We start from the raw sequence: 9,394 nt of genomic DNA, 5'->3' as shown, positions 1-9,394 counted from the left end.
ATTTTACGTAACATTTTCATATTCGGCCATAACGTTTAGCCTGAGTTTAGGGTGTTACATTTAGTGGTATCAAAGTTAGGTTGCAAAACTCAGGCTATAAAATTTTGGGTTCAAAATTGTATTTGTAAAAACTATTTTTTCGAGTGATGTCTATTTTGGATCTGAAAATTTTATGGAATACCGAGTCTCTGACACCGATGTTGTAAGTATTTCTGACTTAGAAATACATTAGTTAGAAAAATCTGAAATGATTAAAACTGTACTGAGTTAGTTAGAGACTGAAAATTCTTAAAATTTCTAAAATTCCTTCTAATACTTATTTGAAGCATAATAAACACTAAAACTGATACATAAAACTTTGTAATGTAGATAATCTGTGATTACGATGAGTGCTCATGGAATACGTGGTCGTGGTACTTGTGGGCGCTGCCGGCGCAGTAGAGGGACTCGAGCTAAGTCATCCTCAATGGGTAGTATGCCCAATCTTGATAAGAGTGAAACACTAGCTACACCTACTTCTGAGACTGGGTCTCAAAGTAACTTGGCTGGGACGACGTATTGTCCCAAGCCATGCTTAGAGTGTTGGAGAGGGCCGCTGGACCTCATTCCTGTTCTGGGAGTCGTGGGTTGGTAACTGAACGACTTCATTCTAATGGCGTTAAGTTATTTAGGGTCGTCATTGGAGTCGCCCTGACTGTGGCCTAATATTGGTTGAAGACCATCGAGAGGATCATAAATGATATCGACTACACCCTTGAGCAGAAATTGAAGGGTGTAGTGATGGGGTATATCAGTGGTGGTTAATAGTTGAAGAGGGTACTCAGCCATACTAGATTACTTGGGATCAATTAAAGAGTGCCTTCTAGAGTAAATATGTAGGCGCAAGTTATGTAGATACTAGTAGATGTAAGTTTATGAACCTTACGTAAGGGATAAGACTGTGGTCAAGTATGATGCCAAATTTCTTAGACCAAGCTGTTATGCTCGTGAGATGGTGTCGACTGAGTATGAGAAGTTTGTCCATTTTGAGGAATAATTAAGAGATAATCTGATGGTTCTGATAGCTCTGTAGAGGAAGCGGGAATTCGTCATCTTAGTAGACAAGGTAAAGATCGCTGAGGAGGTTAAGCGCGTTGAGCGCTAGAATAGAGATCATGAGAGCGGTAAGAATAAGAGGGATTTGAACCCTCTAGTTCTGTTTAGAGGCCTAAGAAACGGGTCAGGTCTAATGGGCCTTCGAGTGTTGGGGTTCCAGTTGCTCTTACTATGGCTCAGTCGTGTAGAGATTGTGGTAGATGCTATTCGAACGAGTGTTGGAAGAGGTTGGGAATGTGTCTACGATATGGGTCGATGGACTACCATATCAGAGATTGCCCACAGCATTCTGATCAGATGCAAGCTTTAGCTCTGGGTTTTATTCAGCCTCAGCGGGTAGTTCGGTAGCTATCTAAGGGTCGTGGTTCGGCCAAGGGTGGTAATGGTATGGGTAGAGGGTAGAGAGCAGCAGACAGAGGTGCTAATCAGACTGATGCGAGGCGGCCTACGCTGGTTTATACTATTAGACGTCATGTGGAAAGAGACACCGCTGATGTGATTACTGGTACGTTCTTTATTTATGACATCTTTATTTTGTATTGATAGACATAGGATAAACACATTCCTATGTAACTAGCTCTGTTTCTGTAACTTGGGGACTTTTGTTGAGAGCACTTCTAGTGAGATTACTGTACTTAGTCTGTTAGGTCAATCTATTCGAGTTAGTAAATTGTATGGGAATGTACCATTAGATATATAAGGGGTTGTGTTTTTGGCTAATCTGATAAAACTGCCATTTGGAGAATTTGATTTTATTCTAGGAATTGACTGGCTGGTAGAGCATCAAGTCAGTTTGGATTGTGCTACTAAGAGGGTAATTCTGATATTAGAGGATAATGTAGAGGTGGTTATGATCGGCGACCGTCGAGATTACTTATCCAATGTGATCTTCGCTCTTGTGGCCGAAAAACTATTTTCGAAAGGGTGTGAAGCGTACTTGGCTTTTTTTAGTGATTCGACTTCTGTGGGTTCGTTTGTTGAGGACATCCGAATGGTTAGAAAATTTTCAGATGTTTTTCCAATAAACTACTGGGTTTGCCTCTTGATCAGGAAGTTGAGTTTGATATTGAGCTTCTATCGAGTACAGCTCCGATGTGCATCAATCCTTATCGTATGGCACCAAAGAAGTTTGTGAAATTAGAAGCTCAGCTTCAGGAGCTTGTTGATTGTGGGTTCATCCATCTTAGTATGTCTCCGTAGGGTGTCGGTGTTATTTGTAGAGAAACAGGATGGAACCATGAAAATATGTATCGACTACCATTAATTGAATAAGTTAATAGTGAAGAATAAGTATCCACTTTCGGGTTTTGATGACTTGTTTGATCAATTTCACGGGGCTTCTATGTTTTCCAAGATAGATCTTCGTTCTGGGTACCATTAGCTTAAGGTTAGGGAGGTTGATGTCCATAAGACTGCTTTTAGGACTCGTTATGGGCATTACGAGTTCCTAGTCATACCTTTAGTTTTACGAATGCTCCGACTACATTCATGGATCTTAAGAATCGAGTTTTTCAGCCATACTTAGGCCAGTTCATCATGATTTTCATCGATGACATTTTGATATACTCTAAGACCGAAGATGATCATGATGAGTATCTTAGAGTAGTTCTTCAGATATTTCATGAGAAACAACTCTACACTAAGTTGAGCAAGTGTGAATTCTGGTTGAGGGAGGTGACTTTTCTAGGGCATGTGGCTTCTGTGAAGGGGATTCATATTGATCTTAGGAAAATCGAGGCTGTGCTTGAGTGGAAACAGCCTAGGAATGTTTTTGAGATCTGCAATTTTCTTGGACTTGTAGGTTATTATCGGAGATTTTTCGAGAGTTTATTGTTAATTGCAGCTCCTCTAGCTAAGCTGTTGCATAAAAGGGCCCCTTTTGTCCGGACTGATGAGCAGCAATTGAGCTTTAAGAAGCTCAAATCTGTTTTGACTCAGGCTCCTATTCTAATACAACCTAAATGCGGTAAGGAGTTCGTGGTATACAGTGATGCATCTCATGTCAGTTTGGGTTGTGTATTGATGCAAGACGGTAAGATAGTGGCTTATGCTTCCTAACAGCTTAAGTCATACGAAGGCAACTATTCGACGTACGATCTTGAGTTAGCTACAGTTATCTTTACCTGAAAGATTTGGAGGCACTATTTATATGGTGAGAGGTGTATCATCTACAATGATAACAAGAGCCTCAAGTATTTTCTTATCCAAAAAGAGTTAAACCTTAGACAGTGTAGATGGATTGAACTACTTAAGGATTATGACTGCACAATTGAATATCATCTTGGTAAGGCCACTGTGGTGGTCGATGCTCTTAGTCGTAGGGTAATATTTGATTTGAAGGCAATGTTTGCTCGTTTAAGTTTGTTTAATGATGAAAGTCTATTAGCCGAGTTACAAGTTAAACCGACTTGGATTAATTAGATTTGAGATAAATGGTTTGTGGTTCTAGTCCTGTGATTCCGTCAGGTGGAGAATGGTAGTACTTCTTATTTTAGGCCGAATAGTGACGAGGTTCTGTGCTTTCGAGGACGGGTTTGTGTACCTAACGAATTTGATTTGAGACAGTCTATTCTGTGATAAGCACATAGTAGTCCTTAGTTATGTATCCTAGTGGGAATAAGATGTATCGGGATCTCCGCGAATTGTACTGGTGGCCTGGTTTGAAATGGGAGGTAACTGATTTTGTTTCTCGTTGTCTAACGTACCAATAAGTTAAGGCTGAGCACCAGTTGCCGTCAAGTTTGCTTCAACCAGTTAAGATTCCCTTATGGAAATGGGAGCGTATGACTATGGACTTCATTAGTGGGTTGCCCTTAACACTTACTAAAAAGGATTTTGTGTAGATCATTGTGGATTAGTTGACCAAGTCTCCCCACTTCATTCCTGTTCAGACAGATTACTCTCTTTAAAAGTTGTCCAAGTTATATGTTTCAGAGATCGTGAGACTTCTTGGGGTACCGGTCTCGATTATTTCTAATAGAAATCCTCGCTCCACTTTTCAATTTTGGAGGAAACTTCATGAGGCTTTGGGTTCAAGGTTGGATTTTAGTACTGCGTCCCATCCTCAGACAGATGGTCAATCTGAGAGGGTAATTCAAATACTAAAAATATGCTCCGAAGTTGTGTGATTGATTTTCGAGGTAGTTGGGAGGATTTTTTGCCATTAGCTGAGTTTGCCTACAATAACAGTTTTCAATCTAGTATTTAGATAACACCTTACGAGGCTTTGTATGGTCATAAGTGTCGTACTCTATTGTGTAAGACTAAGTTGGGTAACTGACGAGTTTTGGGTCCTAAGTTGGTTTTTGAAACTGAGGATAAAGTTAGACTGATTCGGGATCATCGTAAGGCTGCTTCTAATAGACAGTATAGATCTGAAAAGAAGGGACATTGAGTACTCTATGGATGATTATGTATTATGTAAAGTATCTCCATAGAAGAAGGTTTTACAGTTTGAACGTAAGGGTAAGTTGAGCCCTAGGTTCATTGGGCTGTATCGAATTCTGAAAGTGTGGGACCAATTGCTTATCAGTTAGAGCTACCTTTAGAGTTAGACTGTATCCACAATGTGTTTCACGCCTCTATGTCGAAGCGGTATCGGTCAAACCCATCTCATATTATTTCAATCTAGGAGATTGAGGTTGGACCAGATTTGACATTTAAGAAGGAGCTGATTCAAATTTTGGATTGAAATGTTATGGTCTTAAGGAGGAAATCTATTCCATTAGTGAAAGTTCTGTGGTGGAATCATGGCATTGAGAAAGCCACATGGGAACTTGAAGACTCGATTCATCAACAATTTCTGCATCTGTTTGAATCAAGTAATTTCGAGGTTAAAATTTTTTTAGGGGGTAGAGTTGTAACACCCTAAAATTCGTATGTGTGATTGGTTAAATTTTTTAATAATTAAGTATTTATATCAGTGGTTAAGTGCCTTAATTCTGTGTCTGAGGTTTTGGGTTCAAGTTGCATTTCTTTGGAAATTCAATTATTTTTTTCCTAGCTTTATCCTTAAGTGTTTGGCTTATATTATATTTTTGATCAACTCATGTCAGATTGAGCCTATTGGTTCAAGTGGTAAGGTGTTAACTTGTCCTGAGATCTTGAGTTTGAATCCCCATGTAGACGAATGACAGTAATTTTTCCTTTTATGTGTGTATAGTAGAGGTTTGGTGGAATTGAAATTCTGTGGTGGTTGGATAATGATTAGTGGGTCGAATTTTGTGAGATTTGGTTGGTTGTGAAGGTAGTGGGGAGTTGAGAGTATTATCTTGAAATTTATTTTATTTTTATTTTTTAATTAAATTGTTTTCCAAAATTCCATCTTTTTCCCACATTTTGTTTCTCTGCAAATTTCCCTCTGACGTTTTTTTTAGTTCCTTCCTTTTTTGCCTTCTTCAATTCTAACATCTTTTTACTAGATTGGATTGCTATGGCTTGGACTTATTTGTTTTTTTTTCTTGCGGTCAAGTAAGTAAAGTTTATTTGGGTTCGTTTAGTTTAGGGGTAATTTTAAGGTTTGTTGTGGAATCGGTTTTATTATCATTTTTTTTGATTATATTCTTGGGTTTGTGAACAACGAAAAATCATGAGGACCGAAACTCCCCCTTGTGGATTAGTAGTGTTAGGAATTATTCTAGAAGTTTGGGTAAGTGTTTGATCACTTGGGTTTTCGAGTTTCGACTTAGTAAAGTATTAATGTTCATTGTGACTAAGTGGATGATTTTGGTTTAATTGAGGAATCGTAGCTAATTTGAGCATTAATTGTCGATTTTAGGTACTGAAGGTTTCGTAGTTGCTTGTGTCAGAATTGAATCAAGTATGTAATGAGAAACCTAAAAAACAGCGAATGACGAAAGTCGAAATTGGGGTCTGTCAACACCACACGGCCGTGTGCGACACACGGTCGTGTATGACACACAGTCTAGGCTATTTTAGGTCGTGTGGGCCACACGGGCGTGTGTGGGTCGTGTGCCAAATCGTGTGCGCCATACATGGATGGCAATTTGGGCCATGTTGGCCACACGGTGGTGTGAGCCCAAAATTCAAAATATTTCCTTAGGGTTGTACATGTAGTCCCGGTCAACTATAGGCCTTCCGTGGGGACGGTATGTGATTATATAAGCTATAAAACACGAAATTTGATAATATGTTAGTATAAATTTGACGTAATTACATGTATAACGTGTCTGATGCTCATGTAGAGTGATACAATATGTATGATTTGTTATGTATAAAGCATGTTTTATGTTTGATTTGTTATGTATAAAGCATGTTCTATGTTTGTTTTATGAGCATGTATGAGGTGTAAGTTCTGGTATCTATTAACTCTATTGTATCTGATTATGGGGTGAGACATATATTATGTGGAGGAAGTGTTCTGTGTGAGGCGATATCACGTCATTATACTGGCAGCATTGCTGCAATTTTTTTGAAAAGTGTCGTAAAGACACCAAGCTGTGTGCAGGGTTGGGTGGATGTGCTATACCCCACATGTTATGTTGGGATGGTCAGAGCTGGTGTGTAGAGGATGGGGATAGGATTATATGTATCTACATCTGTACTACTATAATATGATTTTGATTCTATATAAGATGTATGTCTGTATATGTTCTGCCATGTAATTAAATTTGAAACTCTATTTTCTTATAGGTTATACACTAAGTCATGAAGACTCACTTTCTGTTTGTCTGATAATTCTAGGTAACCCTCAGACTTAGGCGGGTCGGTGGGACGAGAGCTCGGTTATGTCCATATTTTTGTAAACTTAGTTTATTTTAAATTTGACTTATTTTAAATTCTGGCTTGAGAGTTTTGTAAATTTTGGACTCTTTGGACATTTGGGGTTATTTTTGTTTGGTTTTTATTCTGGATTTTTGGCACGATGTTCTATAAAATGACTATTTTCCTAAAACCAATAATTTTTGAGAAAACAAACTCGGTTTTCCAAAATATAACGTCTTAAAAATTTTCGCTACAAATTATTCGATTTATTTAGAAAATGTAAACAATTAATGGTTTTAACTATTAAGTATGACAAAAGTTTTTGAATAAAATTGGGCTTTTAAATAACAAATGTTTACGATGTTTTTCAGAAAACGAAAGATTTATAACTATTTTACGTAACATTTCCAAATTCGACCATAACGTCTAGGTCGGGTTTGTGGTGTTACACATCGTTTTTGGGGTATGATAGATTTCTTTATCAATAGTTGAGATTCGACATGTGTTGCGAATTCTCGACGGCTTGAATAAGCAGCATCAAATAAAGTTAGCATAATAATTATGACCAACAGCTTGTGAGAGCAGACCCAAATGATACAGACATGGTACTGGTTAGTGATTTAGTTATCGATGGCTGAGATCCAATAGTTGTTGCAGATTCTCGATGCTTGAGTGAGCAGCATCGAATAATACTTATATGAACAATCTTAACCTTCAGCTTATGTGAACAGACCTGAGTTATTCAATTTATATGTTATAGCTCATGTGACCAATCCAATCCTAAGTATATAATGTGACACCCCTAATTTGACCCTAGTCGAAAGTGGTTTTGGAACCCCAAAACCGAGTCACAAAAATAATCAGATGTTATATTCTGTGCTTATTGAATGTGGAATTTGTATGTGCGAATATTTCGTGCCTTGATTTTTATCAAGGCGGTGTTAATTTATAAGAAAGGACCCATGTGATAAGACTTGAAAATGTGATAGGTGAAATTTAAAGTGGCCAAATAATGCATGAGTTATTGACATGAGGGACTTGCATGTCAAATGGACCACTTTTAATTAGTGGCCGGCCATAATGATAGTTGATAGATATTATATGCATTTTATTTTAGCATGATAATAGTTAATGGCTTTATATTATGGAAGAAAGAATAATTAAAAGAAAGGGGGAATAAAATAAGAAAGCAAGAGAAAGTCTTCATCTTCTTTCTTTTCTTGAAGTGCCGTGAGCTAGGGAAGGAGGGGAGACTTCATTGTTTTTGGGTTCTAGCCGAAACTAAAGAAAGAAAAAGGGGAAGTGTTTTGGGAATGTTCGGTCTTTTGGAGGCCAATTTCTAAGGTAATTTCATTGTAATTTTGTTAAATTTTGATGAATACGAGCTTCACTTCTTTATCTAGCCGAAACCCATTTGCTAATTTTGGTCTAAGTGGCGTATTAAGTTCGGTTCATGTGTTTTTGAGCTAGGGATTTGTTTTTAAAGTTAAAAGTTGCTGGATAAGTGTTGGATGGACTTGATAATGTTAAAATTATTGAGTGTGTAAAGTTATAAGTTTAGTTTATGATTGGGAGCTTAAATTTAGCTCAAATTTAACTCAATTTCTTATATTAAGCATTTCGGCTATGGTGTGGATTGCATAAAATTTGAAGTATTTGATGTTTGAGAGTTCTAAATAGTTAATTATTAAGTGAGGCTTAGTAATTTTGTGTTAAAGATGAATTTCATTACTAAAAGTGGTATTCGGCTATGTGGCATTGTGTTAAATTTTGGATGTTGTTTTTTTAATTTTAAATTGACTATTAAGTAAGCTTTAAGGTTGTTAAATGGTAAAAAGAGACTTGAGAGTGATGTTTAGGTAGCTTTCGGCCTTATAGTGAATTATGATTGTTAAAGGATGGACTTAAGTTGTGTATATGGGATTTAACCTTGCCGATTATGTATTAACAAGGTGAAAATGGTTATGTTGCGTTAATAGAGTGCCGAATGTGAATTTGGTGTTAAGCTATATTTGAATACTTGGTTGAATGATTTTTGATATACCCGAAATAAGGTGCATGAATTATGGATTAGTAATGATTTGAATTTGTTTAAATCTAGCTCAAGAACAAAGGACACCAACTTCGGATAGGGGAAAAGAGAAAGTAGTTGAATAGCCGATTTGTACTAAGTCGATCAAATTCAAGGTAAGTTCTTAAGTATTTGAGTTTGATTCCTTTGTAAGTTTTAAGTGTTTAAACGTTGAGTAAATTCAATTATAATAGGACATGATGAGTTGATTTAATAAGATATGATGTGGCCATGATATGTTCTAAGCTCAAATGGTAAGTTCTTAAGTGTTTGAGCTTGGGAATTTAAGGGTAATTTGAAATAGTCTGCTTCGGACAGCAGCAGTAACGTGACTTTAGAAAATCACCATAAATTTATGGACTTGAATTAGAGGCTGAATGAGACATGAAATTAAAGCTTAATGAGTCTAGTTTCTTATAAAAGAAACCGTGTAAGCAAAGAAATTTCCGATAATGAGATATTTAAAGTTGTGTGAGACGGTGTCAGAATGACTCCGAAATCCCC

The 9,394-nt window shown here is 37.1% G+C and overlaps 1 protein-coding gene across 1 annotated transcript; it reads left to right on the top strand.

Moving 5' to 3' along the window:
• Positions 1-2,583: 2,583 nt before the first annotated feature.
• LOC107952425 (uncharacterized mitochondrial protein AtMg00860-like) lies at positions 2,584-3,672 on the top strand. Its single transcript, XM_016887678.1, has 2 exons — positions 2,584-3,096; positions 3,562-3,672. The coding sequence occupies exons 1-2, from the start codon at positions 2,584-2,586 to the stop codon at positions 3,670-3,672; spliced, it is 624 nt and encodes a 207-aa protein (XP_016743167.1).
• The last annotated feature ends 5,722 nt before the right edge of the window (positions 3,673-9,394 follow it).

The sequence above is a fragment of the Gossypium hirsutum genome, chromosome A02 (genome assembly GCF_007990345.1).
Source record: "Gossypium hirsutum isolate 1008001.06 chromosome A02, Gossypium_hirsutum_v2.1, whole genome shotgun sequence".
NCBI classification, from domain to species: domain Eukaryota; kingdom Viridiplantae; phylum Streptophyta; class Magnoliopsida; order Malvales; family Malvaceae; genus Gossypium; species Gossypium hirsutum.
Note: the sequence above shows the minus strand (reverse complement) of the source record. Positions and strands in the feature narration are given on the sequence as shown.

Excerpts from the sequence above, each read along its gene's own strand:
- LOC107952425 (XM_016887678.1), top strand. The coding sequence starts at position 2,584 with ATGGATCTTAAGAATCGAGTTTTTCAGCCATACTTAGGCCAGTTCATC. Across the intron at positions 3,097-3,561 it reads TATACAGTGATGCATCTCAT|GTGGAGAATGGTAGTACTTC; the intron begins GTCAGTTTGGGT and ends TGATTCCGTCAG.